Genomic DNA, 20016 nt, shown 5'->3' with positions numbered 1-20016 from the left:
ATATAAAATAGACTGCTCCGAATAAACCGACCCAACGTGAGAAAAAAACCTGCGTTTATAAAAATTTCCGGTTCAGTACTGTGCAATGCGAAAAATTGTCTGATTTCAAAAAAAAAAATCTGATTTCATGAAAAAGATTCATATCATTTGTATCGTCCATCGTCTTGGTAGTTTTGGGTTTTCCAAAGCGTCATCGAATGTTCAGACGTGCGGATCTAAAAGAAGTCTTGCTTAGGCTTGGTTTTCTTGGAACGAGATCAAATTGATCGAGGCTTTGGGTTGGATAGGATCCTCGATTTTTCCATCTCCTACATGGCTCGTGTTCCACGATTATATTCTCCTGTATTGGAGACCCTACATATCTATGTATGTAATTATCAGACTACTGGTAAGTATAGATAATAAATAACATATTTTTAATTGTTATTAAGAGAAGAGTGCATTGAGGCTTTATTTGTCTATAGTTGACAATATGAGACAATGTAGGATTTGATTGATCCTATTATTAATAGCAAAAATGAGATTGAAAGAGTATTTTAGATTACATGTGTCCAGCTACGTAAATAATCCAATTCGTTTGGGTAAAACATGCATTGGTAAGGTTGCCATCGTCGAGATTGGGTCATTATATTGAAGATCAGTATATTGAAGATGTTTCAATTTTCTTTATAATATGTCTTAGCTACAACGATCGATACAATTATTATCATTGACATGATTATGCATGGAAAGCGTATATTATCATTAAAAAATTTTCACCTGTTGTAACGCACAGGCATTTTTGCTAGTCCTGAATTAAGCAGTAGATGGACTATTGTACATGATGGTCTATTAGCTAACTTGAAAAGAGAGGGGATTTGAGCAGAGGTCGAAGCCTCCTCAGCATGCAATTAGTTGGAAAAAAACATCAAGGAGGAGACCACCATAATATGGAAGCTGGCAATTTCTCATCATGTAGTAATGAGTAGAGCTAGTAGCAGTTGACTGTGCTGGTTCCTAGTTTCTGGGTCTCAGGCAAGACAGCTTACTTTTACTGTTGTTGTAATCCTCAACTTTCTACATCTGGCTAGTAGTCAAGTTATATTGCTCAATGATAGATTAGATACTAGTAGATACATATCGATCACCCACATCCACATCTGGCGCAGGCAAGCCTCCTCCGATGATCCTCGCCATCAGTCACACGTCACCGAGGTCCCCGGACTCACCCTGGAGAGGACCTGGAGAAGCAGCCTCCTCCTCCATCGCCATCCTCATCTCCTTCTCCTCCATCGCTATCCTCGCCATCATCTTGAGGACGTCAATCTCCCTGTTAAGCCGTTCCTCCGACTCCTCGAGCTCATTCATCATCTCGAGCTTCAGCCTGTTAAGTTCCTCGACCCACTTGGCCTCAAACTTGTTGAGGTACTCCTCTTGCTCCCTCGCCAGGGCGTCGATCTGCTGCTCCGCAACCTTCAGCGTCTGCCAGCTGGAGATGGAAGACCCCAGGAGCCATCCACCGGTGAACACTGATGCCTGATACAAACGAAACAAAGGGAAAATATTACAATTCATGCTGCAAAAAGATTGTAGGTGTAAGTGCAGTCAAGTGTAGAGTATAACTCCAACTCCAAGTTACAGCAAGTAAGTTGTACGTGTAAGCATTCTCCCTGGAGAGAAGATGTAGAGGGATGCGCTGCAAATCCTGGGAGACTTCTATGAATATTCAGCATCATTTAGATCCCTCTACTGCTGGGGGGAAATATGCGACAGCAATCACAATTACAATCATTTTCCATTCCCTATTCTGTTGGTGTGATGGAGGCATCATCAACATTGCTGGAGACCATTATGGCATCAAGAAGGAATTCAATCCAGAACCAACATTACTCCGATTCAACATTTTCCAGCTCGTTTAGACTTCCTAAGGAAAGAACCTTGGAATATTTGAGAGTTTGTTACAGAGATCCAATTGAATCACTACAATTCTGGAAAGATGGAGGTGCAGGTTGACACTACCTGTGATTCTGGGTTGGCTATTCCTCACATAGATGGTGTTGTGGTGATGCAACTATCCTACCAACTTTTCAGCATTGCCTTGTGTCTGTCAGTGTTGCCAATGCACCTCGTGGTCAAGGAGTCGGCTGCTATTCAGGATGACTTAACCACAATGATAGTGATTCCTTGGGACCCTGGAGGCAAGGCTTGGGTAGCTCAATTGCATCAGCTTGGGGACAAGCTGAACCTTAAAGAGGGAGGAATGTCATGGATATGGGCTGGGCCAGTGTACAAGATAGGCTATGGCTTGTTAGGCCCAATGGGCTGGCATCGAGCAGCCACTACAAAAAGGGAAACAGGCGCCACTAGGATGGATATCATCGATCATTTTGAAAGAACTGAATGGCCGCGGCCTCTATCCCCTTCTTTGCTCTTACCTGAACCCCCACATCTGTTTCTCCAATTCCCTGTCTATTTTATCTAATTCCCATCCTATATTGCTTATCCCCAATTCCCCAATTCCACTCTGCTACACTTTGTATCCAAGTACTTGAGTTGATTGTTGTGAACTGTTATATGCTGTTGGGTGTAAACGTGCTGAATTAAGGGGGGCTTTTAACTATTTCCCACTGTTATATCCTCCTTAATTCAGGAGGATGAGCTGGGATCATAACAACAAGCTGACGATTAAGATGAATTGTGGGAACCGCAGAGAATTTGCTAGAGAGATGCTCAGATGCTGGGCCGTCAAAACTGAAAGAAATTTGCGAGATGTGATTTTTTAATTTTTTTTTGAAGAGAAGATGTGATTTTTTTTCCCACATGTTCTTGGGCCTTTGAGATGCTGTTGTTTCTGGCTTCCTGAGCCATGTACAGATTTCTATCCATCCATCCATCTATCCAAAAGGGAGAAAATTGGACATATGCCATCCTCGAAACTGGGTTTCGTCGAAATATATCCCCAATTTCCTCAAACAAAAAAGGAGCAATTTTTGCGCGCCGGTGACTGGGGGGTGCTTCCTTGAGGAGAGGAGTGGGCTCATGGGCATGAGTAGGCTGTCCTAAGGGAGCAACGTTGAGGCCGCAGAATCACGGAACGGAAGAACACGATCGTGGAGAGGCGCTTGTGATGTGCAATCCGGCTAGAGAAGAGAAGAAAGGGGAAATGGGGGGCGTTACCGCACCATCGCCGGCGGCGATCCCCGGAGAGCGCCCATGGCGCGCACAGCGGAGCCACCGAGCTTAAACCACGCCGCCATCCCGCTCCCTCTTCCCCGCCGCTCTGCCCCTCCCTCTCCCTGCCGACGCCGTCGAGGAGGAGGGTCTCGGGTTTCCTTTCCTCTCTCTTTTTCCTCTTTTTTTTTCTTCTATTTTTCGAGCGAATTAAATTTTAGTTTGGGCTGCCCGTTATTCCTTAGCCAGCCAGGGCCGGAGGGTGAACTTTGGACCAGGGGCTTGGCCCACAATGACTTTCGGCCCATTCCTGATTTGCACGATTCCAATCTGTACAAAGTTCACTTTTTTTTTAAGAATAAGAGGAAGATATGTACTACAAAGTTGAGTTTGAAACTCTTCTCTTGTAACCCGTCTAGGGTCTTTGCTCCTACTTATTAAAAATATAATTAGCAGTTCTCCTGCCGGTTTAGTTTTTTTTAAAAAAGTTGAGTTTGAAACAATCTGTTGAATTGGATACTAGCTGCTGGAGTAATACATTTGATTTCAGTTTGCTGGCACATGGCAAGTCCCAGAGCTAAGCTCAGATAAGATCCACACACACAGTGTCAGTGGCAAAGGAAGAGGGAACAAACAGACAGCAGCAAGCCCCCAAACGCAACCACTCGTCCACTCCACATACTAGTTCATAACTACATAAAAATAGATGCAAAACCAACCAAACAATGCACTGCTTGGGGGCTTGGCTTCATCCTCCATGTAGCAACAACTCAACCAACACATTCCAAATTTTGTTTTTCAGTTTTGAGTTTTCCTTTTCTTTTTATGGTTTAGTAGTACCACTCCAGTATATACACTGCTACTACCGAGTTGCAGATGTGTACATCCATCCCAGTGAAAAGTGCAGTGGCAGAGGCAGAGCAGCCGGTGAAGTAGCAGTTGGAGCTAAGCTAGCAATGGATCCCCTGAAGCTGAAACCACCCTCCATGGCCACCCGCAAGCGCCTCGCCGGCGCCGCCCTCGGCTGCCTCTCGCTCTTCCTCCTCTCCCGCGCCCTCCTCTTCTCCCAAGACGACCCGGAGCCCGTCAAGCGACCGGACGAGGCGTCCTCAATCTCATTGCCGCCCGACCGCATTGCCATTATTGCTGCTGCACCTGCGCCGAGCCCAGCTACTGCTGCTGCTTCCGATGGCTCGCCGGCGCCGGCCCAGGATGAAGTCCGGTGCGACCTGTTCGACGGCAGCTGGGTGTACGACCCGGCCGGCTATCCGCTCTACGACGCCGGGGAGTGCCCCTTCTTGAGCGACCAGGTCACCTGCCGGAGGAACGGCCGGCCGGACTCCGGCTACGAGCACTGGCGGTGGCAGCCCAGGCGGTGCGCCGCCGCTCTCAGGTGCGTGGCCACTGCTACCTACCTTGCATCTCTTCTGCCTTTTTGAAATTTCTCTTCATTTTGTTTTAAATCCTGGACAGACAAACTAAAGCTGGTCTCTTTAGTAGATTCTGAATCTGATTTGTTTTTGAAATGCGCATGAATCGTTCATGAATGCTCTCCGTTGTGTGTGTGTATCCCCTGTGACACAGTCGTAATCGATGGCTAAAATGAACAAGCCCGTGCAAGTCGCACTGTCTCAGGGCCCGTTCTTGGATACAAAAGGTAAATGAAAAGTGGGTAAAGTTGTCAACTTGTGACGATGTGCGTTGCTTTTGAGTTGGGAACACAGCTCTGACAGTGCCCTGTGCATAGTACTACTAGTGTTATGGCAGTAATTAATTATTTTTCACTTTGAAACACATAGTTGACACTAGTTGCACACATGACAACCAACCACGGTCACTGTTCCTGATTCCTCCGGTGCATCATTCCGACCGGAATAATCGTGTTGATTCTCCATGAGTAATCCTCTGCAAATCGCACACGTCGCACTGAATAATGCTTCACTTTTTTATCAGGCTGCGTGGTGGGGAGATGCTGGAGCAGTGCCGGGACAAGCGAGTGGTGCTCGTCGGCGACTCGCTCAACCGCAACATGTGGGAGTCGCTCGCCTGCATCCTCTACGCCGCGGCGCCCGACCGCTCACGCGCCACCGTCGACGACGCCAGCGCCGACCACAAGATCTTCCAAGCATTGGTAACTAAAGACAAACCAAAAAAAAAAAACTTTTGCATTTTACTACTACTCATCAGCAAATCAAACCGAAATTCAGTTGAACTTTTTTTGCGATCACGGACAGGATTACAACTGCACGGTGGAGTTCTACTGGAGCCCGTTCCTGGTGGACCTCGACGACCAGACCAGGGTGCTGAAGCTGGACCGCCTCCCGGCGACGACGTATCGCCGGCTCGCCGCCGCCGACGTGCTGGTGTTCAACACGGGCCACTGGTGGACGCACACCGGCAAGTTCAGGGCGTAAGGCTTCTCAGCTCCAGACCTCATCAAAATCATCCGCGTCCATGGCTTGACACAGACTTGACGACTACTGCATTGCAGGTGGGATCACCTGGAGAGGAACGGGAAGAAGGTGGAGATGGGAGCGGAGGAAGCCTTCAACCGCGCGCTCCGGACATGGACGCGGTGGCTCGATCGAAACGTGGACTCTCACAAGACCATGGTGTTCTTCCGCAGCATCTCCCCCGAGCACAAGAAGTTCGTAAACTCGATCGAATTTCAACTGATTATCAGCTTAATTACTTGATCTTAACATTGGAAAACAATGACATGATTGGCATTGGCACAGCAAGAACTGGTGCTACAACGAGACGGCTCCGATGGCGAGGGCGGAGGAGTACGTGGAGGCGTTCCCGAGAGGGATGGTGTCGATCGTGGAGAGGAACGTGAGGAGGGCGAGGACGGCGGTGGGGTACCTGGACATCACCCGGCTGTCGGAGCTCCGGCGAGACGCGCACCCGTCAGTGTTCACGGTCAGGGGAGGGAAGCTGCTGACGCCGGAGCAGAGGCGGCAGCCGGGATCGTACGCCGACTGCAGCCACTGGTGCCTGCCCGGGCTGCCTGACACGTGGAACCTTCTCCTCTTTGCCTCCTGGACCTCGCTTCGATCCTGAGATCATCTCTTCTTCTCCATTGTCGATGCGCCATTGATGCATCATGCATGTATATATAGGATTAATTGTTGCTGAAACTCCTCGTTTTTTGTCTTGTGAATTTTTGTGTGCTGAACGAACTCAACACCACAAAACACGAGCAGTGACGCCGGTGAGCTCCTGTTTCAGCAAATCCGATCCAGTGGGCCGCCTTTGTAGTAGGCCCATCCTCTTGTGGGCCGACAATGTAGCAAGGAGGCCCATCCTCTTGTGGGCCGACAATGTAGCTAGTAGGACCATCATCTCGTGGGCTTAGACGAGCACACGAACGAGGAGAAGGGATAAGGTCATCGTCCTCTCATCCCCATTCGCACTCGCGCACCTTCTTTCTTGGTCGACGATGTGGCTGCTCTCCTCCTCTCCTCCCTGCTCGCTTCATCCCGCATCTCTCCCGCCCTCACTTGATTTGTTCTTTTGTTCTTTTTGAAGCATCTTCCCATCCCAGGTGATTCGAAACAGCAACAGAGTGCTGCGGTGCAAGGCCGCAAAACCATGGCGGCGGCCGTCCATTGTGCTAGGTAATGCCCATGGCTTTCTAATGTCATCTCTTTTTTTCGCCTATTTTTGTCCAATGTGGTAATGTGGCATAGCTCAGGTGAGCGTTTTCGAGAAATTGGCCCTAATCAATAACGCATCTGGCACTAGAAACAACTCACTCTAAGTCTGTAACATTTTATACTACTTCAGTGCACGATGCCAATATTTCCATCTGCACTAGGAGTTCTGTTCCATTCGAAATTTTGATCCAATACCACATAAATGCAGCTAATAAATCGTAAAACTCATTTGGGTTCCACATTGTATGTGAAGCAATTTATGAATTTATAGAAAGCTTGAAAAAAAATGTTTTTTTTGGGGGTGGGGGTATTTAGCTCATGTTACACTCACAGATAGGAGTATCATGTATTCATGTTGATTGATTAATCTTTTCCCTAGTTTTCCAGTTTACACGGTCCTTACTGCAAGTTAACATTCAATCCTGTAGATCAAAGCTAACATTCACTTCTGTAAATAAAATTTGTATATACAGGGTGGTGCCTTCTATGACCTCTGAGTATGGTGCTGGCTCATCTTCAAGAATCAAATTCTCATACTATAAGTACTGTGCAGCGTTGGAGTTAGTTCTACAACAAAACAGATTTCGAGAACACAATCGATTAATCCACTATCGGGAATTCATTTTGCCGCGGTCATCATTGAAACAAGAAGCTTACAAACATTTGGTCCATGACATGGATGAACACTGTTCCCATCATTCCTCTTGCTTACAGCCATCGACAAGAAAGAGGGATGTGAAGAAGCTAGTGCAAGAACATTCACCTTGTCAGCCATCAACTCTACAGGCTGATGCTTATACTACTGGTTTGTCGATGAAGGAAATTGAAAGAAGACGGAAGATTGGTGCAGCGAACAAGGGAAAGGTTCCCTGGACAAAGGGGAGGAAACTAAGCAAAGGTATGACCAAGCTCTTTCTGTCCTTTTTGCCTCAGTACATTTAACATTAGAATGAGTGGATACGCAGTCTCTTATTACAATACAATGAGAGTCTCTCATTCACCTGTAGAGCACAAGGAACTCATCAAGCGAAGGACTACCGAGGCTCTTAGAGATCCCAAGGTGATGTCATGTAAGAAACCTTCACATGACACTTGTATCTGCCAAAGGCCTACTTGGCTATGGACTGTGAATTGTCTACATAAATTCAATTCAAGTTATTTTGTTTTCTTTAATATTCCCAGGTTAGGAAGAAAATGCTAGGACATCGACAATTGCATAGGTAAATGCGTGTTTCTGCTACCTAGATGGATGCATATAAAACATGTCTATGCATACTCTGAAGCAATCGATGGCTGATCCTGTTTCAGACAAGCAAGCAAAGACAAAATAGGTGCTGCATTGAGAAAGATCTGGGAGAGGCGAATGGTGGCTGTCAAAGCAAGACAGGAGGTTCTTCGCATATGGTCAAATAGCATTGCAGAAGCAGCAAAATATGGTGACTACTGCCAAGATAAGCTGGATTGGGATAGCTATGACAGGATAAAGTCTGAGATGATATCAATGTTCCTATGGAATAAAGAGAGGGAAAGAATAATGAAGAAGCTTGAAAAGGCAGAGGCGAAAATTGTAGCCAAGAAGCTTCAGGCAGCAGAGAGAAGTAAACTACAAACTAGAGGGATAAAAAAGCTGCAACATCAGAAGTTGGTTCTGCGAAAATCAGATGCTCAGCCGACACGAGTGGTAGTATCTACAAGACCAAAACTCAAGGAGAGATTAACCAAGGTAACGGCCATGCCCTAAAATTGATTGCACTGCATGAACAAGCCCACATATGCAGAAATTTGCATCCTATTGCTAATATTTGTGCTACTCTTCTTCGCATAGCTAAGGCAACAATTTGGGCACTAGTGTCATAATAATTCAAAGCAATATCGTTCCCAAATAAAGTCCCAGATGTGGTTCCCATTCACTGTTTTGACTTTGTTTCTTGCAATCTTCCACATGCTTTAATATGCTGCTACCTGAATTGACATTAACTTGAAGTACTTATTCTGTCTTCATGGCTAAAGTGGCATGATCGAAAAAAGGAACTTGAGACCATGATAAGTTCAAGGACAAGGAAAGGAGTTGGATTGCGAAGATCAACGCCGAGGCGAAAGGCAGCAGAAAGGCGAGCAGAAGTGGATTTGGTGGAGGAGCTGCGCATAACTTGCAAAGACAGGCTTCCTCGCGAAATCCACCACCAAGGCGAAACACAACCCTGAGCAATTGCCATGTCCAGGGAGTGGCTATAACGCGGTTTTTATGCTAGAGAAGGGTTCATGCCATGCCAGCATCAATGGTGCAGTGAAGGCATATCATTACTCTTGAGGATGACCAGCGTATGTGATATTCTGTTTCACGGTTTTGTTTCCAGGGGTCAATGTGTATCAAGTGTCATGTACTGGCTCTTCAGTTTTGTTATCATTGTTCTTGTTCTTGATTTTTAAGTCCCAATTAATACTGTCATTGCTAATGTGAAGTCTCCTGTCGATTGATTTGATAAAAACATGATTCGGTGGGGTAACTATTAGTAGTGGTATTGATCAATTTGATTATAGTAGCCAAAATATGATGTTTATGTTGTTGGAATTAATGAATGGGCCTTAGCCCACTCGAAGATTAATTCTTTGGAAAATCATAAAAGCCCACCTCATGGGATGGCATGCATGTGGAGTTTAGTACCACCTTGCTTATTCTAGGAGAGGGGGACCTTATTAAAAGGGAGGATGCCCTCCTAGTCACTTGAAGCATGTGTGGTGGAGAGAAGAGGGGAAACGCGCGCGCTCGCCTCGCCTCGCCTGGCAGGCGGCGCGCGTGCACGACGTACGCGTCGAATGGTCCGAAAAATTGGCTCCTCACCCTTGCGCAGATGCAGCCTCCTTTTGCAGTTTTGTTTTGCTGCAAATTCGGATTCGTTTTTGTTTTGGAAACGTTCCGAAAAATCCGGTGCGTGCAAACGGCGTGGAGTCCGGATAAGTTACGCGCGACTTATCCGGTTCGGTTACGCGCAGTAGAGATCGTGCGGGCGCCCTGATCAAGCGACCCTTCTCTATATAAACCGACCTGCCGTCTTCACGCAGCACACGCAAAATCAATCTAGGGTTTGCCTCCTACTCTGTACTGCGCCGTCGCTCGTAGACTACTCCATCCCGCTCGCCGGCGTGCACCAGCGATCGGGAGAGCAGGTCTCCGGAACCTCTGTCTTTGACGTCCTGCACCGGGAGAAGGCGGCAATAAGGTTTTTGGGAAGCGCTTCGCGCGACTGCTCCCTGTTCGTTCGCGACGGCTCGCCTTCCTCTTCGCTCGCGTGTTTCGTGCCTTCGTAGACACCTGCGAAAAGTTTCGACCAAGCAGCCGGTCTTTTCGTCACCTTGGTACGTGTTCAATATGTTGCGCATATTTGATCTGTTCATGTTATACTGTGTAGTTTACATGTGTAGATCTAATGATGCGTTCATGCTAGTTTTCATCTGTAATGTCATGATTTATTTATGGAATAGATTAAATCATTATATGTCTATAATCTAAACAATCCAAAAACCTTATTATAGGCACTGTGATTTTACTATGGCTGGTTTTGCCGATGCACTGAGGCCGGATAAATTCACCGGTGTGCATTTTAAGAGATGGCAGATCAGGGTCACTCTGTGGCTGACAGCTATGAAATGCTTCTGGGTGAGTACTGGCAAACCTGAAGGAGTTCTTACTGCTGAACAGCAGAAGCAATTCGAGGAAGCCACTACTCTCTTTGTGGGATGCATTCTTAGCGTTCTTGGCGATCGTCTGGTCGAGGTGTATATGCATATGACCGACGCTAACGAGTTGTGGGATGCACTGAATACTAAATTCGGTGCTACTGATGCTAGCAATGATCTGTATATCATGGAGCAGTTTCATGACTACAAAATGGCTGACAACCGTTCTGTAGTCGAACAGGCTCATGAGATACAAACCATGGCTAAGGAACTCGAACTCCTTAAGTGTGTCTTACCCGACAAATTTGTGGCCGGGTGCATTATTGCAAAACTACCTTCATCTTGGAGGAGTTTCGGTACTGCACTCAAACACAAGAGACAGGAATACTCCGTTGAGGGGTTGATTGCGTCTCTTGATGTTGAGGAGAAAGCTCGGGAAAAAGATGCCGCGTCTAAGGACGATGGTGGGCAGTCCAGTGCCAATGTTGTGCACAAGGCCCAGAACAAGAGCAAGGGGAAATACAAAGCTCAGCAGACCACCAACTTCAAGAAGCAGAAGAAGAACAACAACAATCCTAATCAGGATGAGAGGACTTGCTTTGTGTGTGGCCAAGTTGGTCATCTGGCTAGGAAGTGTTCACAGCGCAAGGGGATGAAGGCACCTGCAGGGCAGACTTCTAAGTCTGCTAATGTGACCATTGGCAACACTGGAGATGGAAGCGGGTATGGTAATTTACCTACTGTTTTTTCAGTTAATCAATCTACTAATTGGTGGGTTGATACTGGGGCCAATGTACATGTTTGTGCTGACATCTCATTGTTTTCTTCTTATCAGGTCGCACGGGGTTCCACCGTCCTAATGGGGAATGGGTCACATGCTTCTGTTCATGGTGTTGGCACGGTAGATCTAAAGTTTACTTCGGGAAAGATCGTGCAGCTGAAGAACGTGCAGCATGTCCCTTCTATCGACAGGAATCTTGTTAGTGGCTCCCGTCTGACTAGAGACGGATTTAAGTTGGTTTTTGAGTCTAATAAAGTAGTCGTGTCTAAACATGGATATTTTATTGGTAAAGGTTATGAGTGCGGAGGCCTGTTCCGCTTTTCCCTTTCTGATTTCTGCAATAAGTCTGTGAACCATATTTGTGGCAGTGTGGATGATGAGGCTAATGTTTGGCATTCACGTTTATGTCATATTAATTTTGGCTTGATGTCTCGGCTTTCCAGCATGTGTTTAATTCCTAAGTTTTCCATTGTCAAAGGTTCTAAGTGCCATAGTTGTGTGCAATCGAAGCAACCTCGCAAGCCTCACAAGGCTGCCGAGGAGAGAAACTTGGCACCACTAGAACTCCTACATTCAGATCTTTGTGAAATGAATGGGGTGTTGACGAAGGGTGGAAAACGATATTTCATGACATTCATTGATGATGCTACTAGATTTTGCTATGTGTACTTGTTGAAAACGAAAGACGAGGCTCTAGACTATTTTAAAATTTATAAGGCAGAAGTTGAAAATCAACTTGACAGAAAGATAAAAAGGCTTAGGTCTGATCGTGGTGGAGAGTTTTTCTCGAACGAGTTTGACTTATTCTGTGAGGAACATGGCATCATACATGAGAGGACGCCTCCCTATTCTCCTGAGTCTAATGGGATTGCTAAAAGGAAGAACCGCACACTGACTGACTTGGTGAATGCCATGTTGGACACCGCGGGACTGCCTAAGGCATGGTGGGGGGAGGCATTGTTGACCTCAAATCATGTGTTAAACAGAGTTCCTAACAGAAATAAGGACAAAACACCATATGAGATATGGATTGGTAGAAAACCATCACTTTCTTATTTGCGCACATGGGGGTGCTTGGCGAAAGTCAATGTACCAATAACGAAGAAGCACAAACTTGGACCTAAGACTGTGGACTGTGTTTTTCTGGGATATGCTCATCATAGCATTGCCTATAGATTTTTAATAGTTAAATCCGAGGTACCGGACATGCATGTTGGTACAATTATGGAGTCTCGTGATGCTACCTTCTTTGAGAGCTTTTTCCCAATGAAGGATACACATAGTGGTTCGAACCAACCCTCTGAAATAATTCCCAGTTCAATCACACCACCAGAACAAACTGAACATACACATGAACTTGTCTCTGAGGAGGATGTCAGTGAAGCTCCTCGAAGGAGTAAGAGACAAAGGACGGCTAAGTCTTTTGGTGATGATTTCACTGTGTACCTCGTGGATGACACTCCTAAGTCAATTTCAGAAGCATATGCATCTCCTGATGCAGACTACTGGAAGGAGGCTGTCCGTAGTGAAATGGATTCCATTATCGCTAACGGGACTTGGGAGGTGACAGAGCGACCCTATGGGTGTAAACCTGTGGGGTGCAAGTGGGTGTTCAAGAAGAAGCTTAGGCCTGACGGTACTATTGAAAAGTACAAGGCTCGGCTTGTTGCTAAGGGCTATACTCAGAAAGAAGGCGAAGATTTCTTTGACACTTACTCACCTGTTGCTAGATTGACCACAATTCGTGTGCTACTTTCCCTAGCAGCCTCACATGGTCTTCTCGTTCATCAAATGGACGTTAAGACAGCTTTTCTTAATGGAGAGCTGGATGAGGAGATCTATATGGATCAACCTGATGGGTTTGTAGTTGAAGGTCAAGAAGGCAAAGTGTGCAAATTGTTGAAGTCTTTGTATGGTCTGAAACAAGCTCCTAAGCAATGGCATGAGAAATTTGACAAAACATTGACATCTGCAGGCTTTGCAGTCAATGAGGCAGATAAATGTGTGTACTATCGCCATGGTGGGGGTGAGGGAGTTATTTTGTGCTTGTATGTTGACGACATACTGATATTTGGGACAAACCTTGAGGTGATAAATGAGGTTAAATCATTCTTGTCTCAAAATTTTGATATGAAAGATTTGGGAGTAGCTGATGTTATCTTAAACATTAAGCTAATTAGAGGTGAGAATGGGATTACACTCTTGCAGTCCCATTATGTGGAGAAGATCTTGAATCGCTTTGGCTACATTGATAGTAAGCCTTCTCCAACACCTTATGATCCTAGCTTGTTGCTTCGCAAGAACAAGAGAATTGCTAGGAATCAACTGGAATACTCCCAAATCATTGGCTCGTTGATGTACCTGGCTAGTGCAACTAGGCCTGATATCTCCTTTGCTGTGAGCAAGTTGAGCCGATTTACCTCTAATCCGGGAGATGATCACTGGCGTGCGCTTGAGCGAGTAATGCGCTATCTGAAAGGTACTGTGGAATTGGGGCTTCACTATACTAGGTATCCTGCGGTACTAGAGGGTTATAGTGATTCTAACTGGATCTCTGATGTGGATGAGATCAAAGCCACTAGTGGATATGTTTTCACACTGGGTGGTGGTGCTGTTTCATGGAGGTCTTGCAAACAGACAATTTTGACAAGGTCAACCATGGAAGCAGAGCTAACGGCACTGGATACTGCTACTGTTGAGGCAGAATGGCTGCGTGATCTATTAATGGATCTGCCTGTTGTTGAAAAACTGGTGCCGGCTATCCTTATGAACTGTGACAATCAAACGGTAATTGTCAAAGTGAATAGTTCTAAGGATAATATGAAATCGTCTAGACATGTGAAAAGACGATTGAAGTCTGTCAGGAAATTAAGAAACTCCGGAGTTATAACGTTGGATTACATCCAAACAGCGAGAAACCTGGCAGATCCCTTCACTAAGGGACTATCACGAAATGTGATAGACAATGCATCGAAGGAGATGGGTTTGAGACCCATGTGAGTTATACTATGGTGGTAACCCAGTCTATGTGATCGGAGATCCCGTGAATTAGATCCTGGGAAGAACAAACCATTAATAAACTAGAGGAGAGTACCAATATATATACCCTCTCCAAGTGAAGATGCATATACTCTCGTGAGCTGCAAGGCAGGTTGGCTATGCCTTAATGAGTTCTGTTGACTTTAATTAGCAAAGATGTTGTCCTGCAGAGCATTCTTGAAAGAACTCACCTTTGTGAGCTTGACTGTTGGTCGCAGTCTATGAAGATTTTGGGTGAATCTTCTAGGAAGCTTACTAAAGACCTAGGAGTATGACTTATACGCTCTACCCGAGGGGTAGTCTACAGACGGTCTAGTACCAGATAAGACTTTGAGTGAAACTTGCTTGCACAAGACTTGCAATTCAAGGCGTAGTCCATTGTTCAAGTTGTGAGTAAGTGTAGCTTGGAATTCTAGGTGGATGTTCAACCTTAATTGGTCTCCATCGAACCGCTGGTATATAAACAGTACATTGGAAAAGGCAAATCTCAGTGGGATTTTGAGATTTGGTGGGGGATTGTTGGAATTAATGAATGGGCCTTAGCCCACTCGAAGATTAATTCTTTGGAAAATCACAAAAGCCCACCTCATGGGATGGCATGCATGTGGAGTTTAGTACCACCTTGCTTATTCTAGGAGAGGGGGACCTTATTAAAAGGGAGGATGCCCTCCTAGTCACTTGAAGCATGTGTGGTGGAGAGAAGAGGGGAAACACACGCGCGCGCTCGCTCGCCTCGCCTCGCCTGGCCTGGCAGGGCAGGGCAGGGCAGGGCAGGCGGCGCGCGTGCACGACGTACGCGTCGAATGGTCCGAAAAATTGGCTCCTCACCCTTGCGCAGATGCAGCCTCCTTTTGCAGTTTTGTTTTGCTGCAAATTCGGATTCGTTTTTGTTTTGGAAACGTTCCGAAAAATCCGGTGCGTGCAAACGGCGTGGAGTCCGGATAAGTTACGCGCGACTTATCCGGTTCGGTTACGCGCAGTAGAGATCGTGCGGGCGCCCTGATCAAGCGACCCTTCTCTATATAAACCGACCTGCCGTCTTCACGCAGCACACGCAAAATCAATCTAGGGTTTGCCTCCTACTCTGTACTGCGCCGTCGCTCGTAGACTACTCCATCCCGCTCGCCGGCGTGCACCAGCGATCGGGAGAGCAGGTCTCCGGAACCTCTGTCTTTGACGTCCTGCACCGGGAGAAGGCGGCAATAAGGTTTTTGGGAAGCGCTTCGCGCGACTGCTCCCTGTTCGTTCGCGACGGCTCGCCTTCCTCTTCGCTCGCGTGTTTCGTGCCTTCGTAGACACCTGCGAAAAGTTTCGACCAAGCAGCCGGTCTTTTCGTCACCTTGGTACGTGTTCAATATGTTGCGCATATTTGATCTGTTCATGTTATACTGTGTAGTTTACATGTGTAGATCTAATGATGCGTTCATGCTAGTTTTCATCTGTAATGTCATGATTTATTTATGGAATAGATTAAATCATTATATGTCTATAATCTCAACATATGTATGCATATCTCCTAAGCATGTTACTAATATGGTGTTAATATGAAATTTCATCAATTTAAAACTAGCCTCGCATATGATTACAAATGCGCTATCATAGCCCATCTAGGCCTGTTAAGAACATGACAGTCCATTAAGTATGTGATTAGTGGCAACAGCCCGCCCATTATGACGGCCCATAACACGTACTGAGTATTGTCCATTGGACTATTGGGCCTAGAGACATCCGGCCCATCACGCCCAACGCCCCCCACCCCCCAACCCACGCTCCCCTTGGAGGCGCATCCACCGGCCTCCGCCACGGGGAGAGCGCAGCGGGAGGCGGAACGGCGCCGCGCGGTGGGCAGAGGTTGCCGGCCGCCGTTGGAGACCGCGGGCGAGCCGCCCGACTCGCCGGAGGGGACGTGCGCGACTGACTGGTGACTGGTGGTGGGTGAGAACATCGCTTGGTCACTTCCTCAGATCCATTCGGGTAAACCAAACCCATTTTTCGCGATATTTTAATGGCTACGAGCAGCGGAGGGGCGTGGGGATTTGATTGCGGGGTAGGATTCTACTCATAATGATCTAGTACCACTGCCGATTCCGATTGAAGGAATTGGTGAATTGATTGACCATGATTGTAGCAGGTGCGACTTTCACTAGTTTAACTTGTGTAAATTGTGTGGTCCTTTGATATGATCGATTGTTGTTGCTCCATCCTCCAGCCATCATGGATGTTGTGGTGATGTTTCACCAATTGACCTAAATAGGATCCTAAATCGCCCTGTGCCTTGTTCAATCGAAAGTCAATTTACTCAAAGTTGAGTATTATCAAGGGTTAATACGGCAACACAACTTCCTCCATTTTCTGTATATAACTAAGAATAACTCCTATGCATTTAGCTTTAGCATTTGGATTTCCAAAGTAAAATGTATCTGTCATGTGTGTAGCCGACCCATCCACTAAGGTTGTATGGTTCCCCTCTTAGAAAAGGTGCTTCAAATCTTATGTTGCATAATTGTATTGGCAAAACAAGTCTTTTTTAATATAAGGGATTTTGGCTATAGAATTGCTTGCATAGCCAAAATCCCTTATATTATGGGACGGAGGTAGTATTTTGCTAAGTCAGTATGGGAACTGCAGCATTAGCACTTAATACATTGTTGTACTGCCTATATAGGTCAAGCCAGTATCTTTGTACAATTGGCTGAAGAAACTGGTTTTATCTTAGGATGAAGTCTAAGGAAAATGGGAGCATTCAGAAGGCAGGAAAAGTTGATCACTCCCAAAGAGGCAGACCAAACTGGGTTCTTGTTGCAGGAGGAGTTTTACTTAGCACACTGTCAGTCAGACTTGGGTGCAAATTAAAGCAAATGTTCGATGCAAAGAAGCAAAACAGTATGCCCAAAGGTTTAATGTGCCCATTTACAGCTGTAACATTGACCGCTTTGTCCATATTCTTTATGTGTGCTGCTGACTCTGCAAAATTGCAGTAAAAAGAAGGCCTGGGGCATGTGATCTGCACTCGAATCTCTACCGGTTTAATGACCAAACAAGCTGCTACTGTTGTATGTCAGGTGCCTTTCTGTAACATAGCCTGTTCTTTTGCCTCTGTCACGCTTATCAGTGAATAATACAGGTTATTTGGTGTGTAATTTTCAAGTGACACTAAATTTAGAGCTAAGGATATGTAACTGTAATATGGACTATCTAGGATTCCAAAAATTTCAGGTCAATAGTTATCCACAGTAGAATAGCCTGCCCTTTAATCACCATATAGAATCCATTATCCTCGGTGGATTAAATTTTTTGAGTGGGGAGATTTTTATGAACATAATTGCAATGCTGTATGGTCAGCAATTTTTCTCCCAAAAAATATTTGAGAGTACATACTAATACGCTAGCTTCCTAATCCAAACATATACTATGCTATTTGCAGTGCCAGTTGATACTTGATACGAATATGTCTATACTTGACCATACATCAATCTCAGTATGTTAAGTTTCTGACTTACTACAGTTGGTAACGTGATGCATATTTTTCTATAAGAAACTCAGACCTAGAACCTTCTGAATGTTTGCTGAGTTTCAACACCAAATGATACAAAGTCTGGCCTAATATCTAATAAATTTGGCCTGCTTTTTATCTGCACATATTTGATTGCTTGTAAGTTGATATATCTTTTGGTTATGTTCATTCTTCAATCTTCAGTGCATAGTCCTGTAAACAACACGCCTTTTTATTTGAGGGTAGAATCAAAATAGATGATACCTGAGTGTTTTCTATGATTGAATGGGTAGAGTCAAATGTGTTAATTGTTATCACCTCATGTTCAAGTTCCTTATTGTGCAATGGAATCTACAAAGGAAGAAAAAGATTATGATTATTAGACTGTTGCATTTATGTCCTATATTCCAATTAGTAACTTTGGATGGGTTTAATATTTGTCCATATCACGATTACATCTTTGTGGTCCATTTGCTATTACTTGGAGCCTTCGACCATGCCAGTATTGCGCGCTTACATACTAAGTTGTATAAGACTTTTCATACCTTAATTTGGCTTTTGAATTCTATTTATCTTTATTCCTTTGTGGTGGAAATATTTATTGCTGGTTTATCGTATGCAGCGGTTGCAGATGGAGTGGAAATCAGGCAGGCTCCTGGGAGTCCTCTACCAAAATCAACTGACCTCTCCCCTCTTCTTCTTGTGGAGATACCAGGGCCAGAATCAAGCAAAGAGAACAGTGGTGTCATGTGGACATCATCACCTGATCGGCTCGAAGATCCTCGTAAACCATTTCAGTACTCGAACAGTTCTGGCTCTCCCTGTTTTTCAGAATCAGGTTCTGACATCTATAACAAGAGAGAGGTTATACAGAAGCTGAGGCAGCAGCTGAAGAGACGTGATGAGATGATTGCGGAGATGCAAGCTCAGATTGTTGATCTTAAGAACTCTCTTGTTGTCCAGGTGACGCAGACCACCAATTTGCAGTCTCAGTTGGATGCTGCTAGCCGAGAGCTTTTTGAATCTGAGAGAGAGATTCAGCATCTAAGGAAGATCATTGCAGACCATTGTGTTGCGGAAGCACTCTCTCATGATAAGCCTTTGCAAGCTGGACATTGGCAATCAGATGCTACCAATGGGCATGCTAATGGCTATGCTGATAGCAGTGTTGATGACCCTGAGCTGCATTATATTGGTATTGAGAAAAGGAAGGGAGAGGTAGAGAAGGTGGAAATGCTCAAGCGGGAGGTCTGTGATCTGAAGGAAGTTATTGAAGGAAAGGATTTCCTGATTCAGAGCTACAAGGAGCAGAAGCTAGAGCTCTGTGGGAAGATCAGAGAATTGCAAGAAAAGCTCTCTGCACAAGTTCCCAACATCTTGTAGGATCTTCTGAAAGTTTTTAATTAAGTTAGTCATGGAGCAGAAGGGGTGGAGTTCTGCTTCACATTAGGCCACGGATTTTCTGGAGAAGGTCTCAGCACATGGAACATCTTGCTAGGATCTTTGCAGGATGTTTGGCTATCTTCATTTCTGTGTTGTTAGGTTGATTCGCTTTCTTCAGTTTTTCTCCTTTGTTGCTTGTGCTGAAAGGGTCCCTCTTTTCCCAATTGATAGGCCTAGGTAGCTGAACTAATGATGAACTTGACACGTACGTGTTGTACAGGTTTCTGATTTGCAAGCAAAGTTATGCGATGTGCCTCCATTTAGCTCGGTATGGTTGAGGGGAGTGTCGTTTTGGAATGTAAAGATGCTCTTGTTTTGCTGTGTCTTCTGTTTGACTTAGAGAACCTAAAAAAATCTTACCTGATTGATATTTATTGGAAGTGCTTGGCTCGTTTTTCATTTCTTGTAAAGTTGCACTTACAAAGATAAGGTAATTCTTTTGCATTGTGTTGACTTCATTATTCAGAAGATTCACAAGCTGGGGTTCCCAAGGGTGATGGGCTATATATGCTGAGATGACAAAGCTTTCCTTATCCATTTTGTTTCGTCCTTGTGATTAGTGTACTGTAAGAAATCATTAGAACTAGGGTAGTAATTATTATTTTTCATTCCTTTGGCCATATTGCACATCTTGTTTGACATTGTTCTGAATTGTTGCCAGCAACTGAGCAATACTAGTAGTAGCATTTTCTGTGGCTTAGATAAGCACTGGAGCACAATACCGTACTGTGCCACTTTACTGAAGCCATTTTGGTGGCACTGAATTTTGTAGC

The 20016-nt window shown here is 45.2% G+C and overlaps 4 protein-coding genes across 10 annotated transcripts; 3 read left to right on the top strand and 1 right to left on the bottom strand.

Annotated features, from left to right (window-relative positions):
- Positions 1-928: 928 nt before the first annotated feature.
- On the bottom strand, positions 929-3316 carry LOC107278485 (uncharacterized). The gene is made up of 2 exons (XM_015783482.3): positions 3162-3316; positions 929-1515 (listed from the first exon to the last, which is right to left on the bottom strand). The coding sequence occupies exons 1-2, from the start codon at positions 3234-3236 to the stop codon at positions 1180-1182; spliced, it is 411 nt and encodes a 136-aa protein (XP_015638968.1). The 5' UTR covers positions 3237-3316; the 3' UTR covers positions 929-1179.
- A 535-nt stretch (positions 3317-3851) lies between these two features.
- LOC4339769 (protein trichome birefringence-like 40) lies at positions 3852-6313 on the top strand. Of its 2 annotated transcripts, none has more exons than XM_026025928.2 (5): positions 3852-4543; positions 5104-5281; positions 5358-5560; positions 5642-5797; positions 5889-6313. In XM_026025928.2, the coding sequence occupies exons 1-5, from the start codon at positions 3876-3878 to the stop codon at positions 6211-6213; spliced, it is 1530 nt and encodes a 509-aa protein (XP_025881713.1). In that variant the 5' UTR covers positions 3852-3875; the 3' UTR covers positions 6214-6313. The 2 variants fall into 2 exon arrangements, with proteins under 2 accessions (XP_025881713.1, XP_015638204.2); XM_015782718.3 differs by having other exon boundaries at positions 3855-4543; positions 5385-5560.
- A 249-nt stretch (positions 6314-6562) lies between these two features.
- On the top strand, positions 6563-9316 carry LOC9271460 (uncharacterized). The gene is made up of 6 exons (XM_015782720.3): positions 6563-6770; positions 7283-7707; positions 7817-7869; positions 7992-8029; positions 8118-8532; positions 8820-9316. Exons 1-6 carry the CDS (start codon positions 6745-6747, stop codon positions 9012-9014), a joined length of 1152 nt encoding a protein of 383 aa, XP_015638206.1. The 5' UTR covers positions 6563-6744; the 3' UTR covers positions 9015-9316.
- A 6768-nt stretch (positions 9317-16084) lies between these two features.
- LOC4339766 (uncharacterized) lies at positions 16085-19642 on the top strand. 6 transcript variants are annotated; one of them, XM_015781963.3, is made up of 4 exons: positions 16085-16238; positions 17024-17202; positions 17286-17369; positions 18423-19642. In XM_015781963.3, the coding sequence occupies exons 2-4, from the start codon at positions 17025-17027 to the stop codon at positions 19181-19183; spliced, it is 1023 nt and encodes a 340-aa protein (XP_015637449.1). In that variant the 5' UTR covers positions 16085-16238; position 17024; the 3' UTR covers positions 19184-19642. The 6 variants fall into 6 exon arrangements, with proteins under 6 accessions (XP_015637449.1, XP_015637446.1, XP_015637448.1 ...); XM_015781960.3 differs by having other exon boundaries at positions 16973-17202; XM_015781962.3 differs by having other exon boundaries at positions 16085-16242.
- Positions 19643-20016: the final 374 nt, after the last annotated feature.

The sequence above is a fragment of the Oryza sativa genome, chromosome 5 (genome assembly GCF_034140825.1).
Source record: "Oryza sativa Japonica Group chromosome 5, ASM3414082v1".
NCBI classification, from domain to species: Eukaryota; Viridiplantae; Streptophyta; class Magnoliopsida; order Poales; family Poaceae; genus Oryza; species Oryza sativa.
This window is presented reverse-complemented; position numbering and strand designations above follow the sequence as displayed.

What these genes read in the sequence shown, in the direction of transcription:
- LOC107278485 (XM_015783482.3), bottom strand. Translation starts at nt 3,236, where the DNA reads ATGGCGGCGTGGTTTAAGCTCGGTGGCTCCGCTGTGCGCGCCATGGGC. An exon ending in GGGGATCGCCGCCGGCGATG is followed by an intron (nt 1,516 to 3,161) that starts GTGCGGTAACGC and finishes CGTTTGTATCAG; the next exon opens with GCATCAGTGTTCACCGGTGG.
- LOC4339769 (XM_026025928.2), top strand. Translation starts at nt 3,876, where the DNA reads ATGCACTGCTTGGGGGCTTGGCTTCATCCTCCATGTAGCAACAACTCA. An exon ending in CGGTGCGCCGCCGCTCTCAG is followed by an intron (nt 4,544 to 5,103) that starts GTGCGTGGCCAC and finishes CTTTTTTATCAG; the next exon opens with GCTGCGTGGTGGGGAGATGC. An exon ending in CACACCGGCAAGTTCAGGGC is followed by an intron (nt 5,561 to 5,641) that starts GTAAGGCTTCTC and finishes ACTGCATTGCAG; the next exon opens with GTGGGATCACCTGGAGAGGA.
- LOC9271460 (XM_015782720.3), top strand. Translation starts at nt 6,745, where the DNA reads ATGGCGGCGGCCGTCCATTGTGCTAG. An exon ending in GGACATCGACAATTGCATAG is followed by an intron (nt 8,030 to 8,117) that starts GTAAATGCGTGT and finishes ATCCTGTTTCAG; the next exon opens with ACAAGCAAGCAAAGACAAAA. An exon ending in TCAAGGAGAGATTAACCAAG is followed by an intron (nt 8,533 to 8,819) that starts GTAACGGCCATG and finishes TCATGGCTAAAG; the next exon opens with TGGCATGATCGAAAAAAGGA.
- LOC4339766 (XM_015781963.3), top strand. Translation starts at nt 17,025, where the DNA reads ATGAAGTCTAAGGAAAATGGGAGCATTCAGAAGGCAGGAAAAGTTGAT. An exon ending in GCAAAACAGTATGCCCAAAG is followed by an intron (nt 17,203 to 17,285) that starts GTTTAATGTGCC and finishes GCAAAATTGCAG; the next exon opens with TAAAAAGAAGGCCTGGGGCA. An exon ending in CTGCTACTGTTGTATGTCAG is followed by an intron (nt 17,370 to 18,422) that starts GTGCCTTTCTGT and finishes TATCGTATGCAG; the next exon opens with CGGTTGCAGATGGAGTGGAA.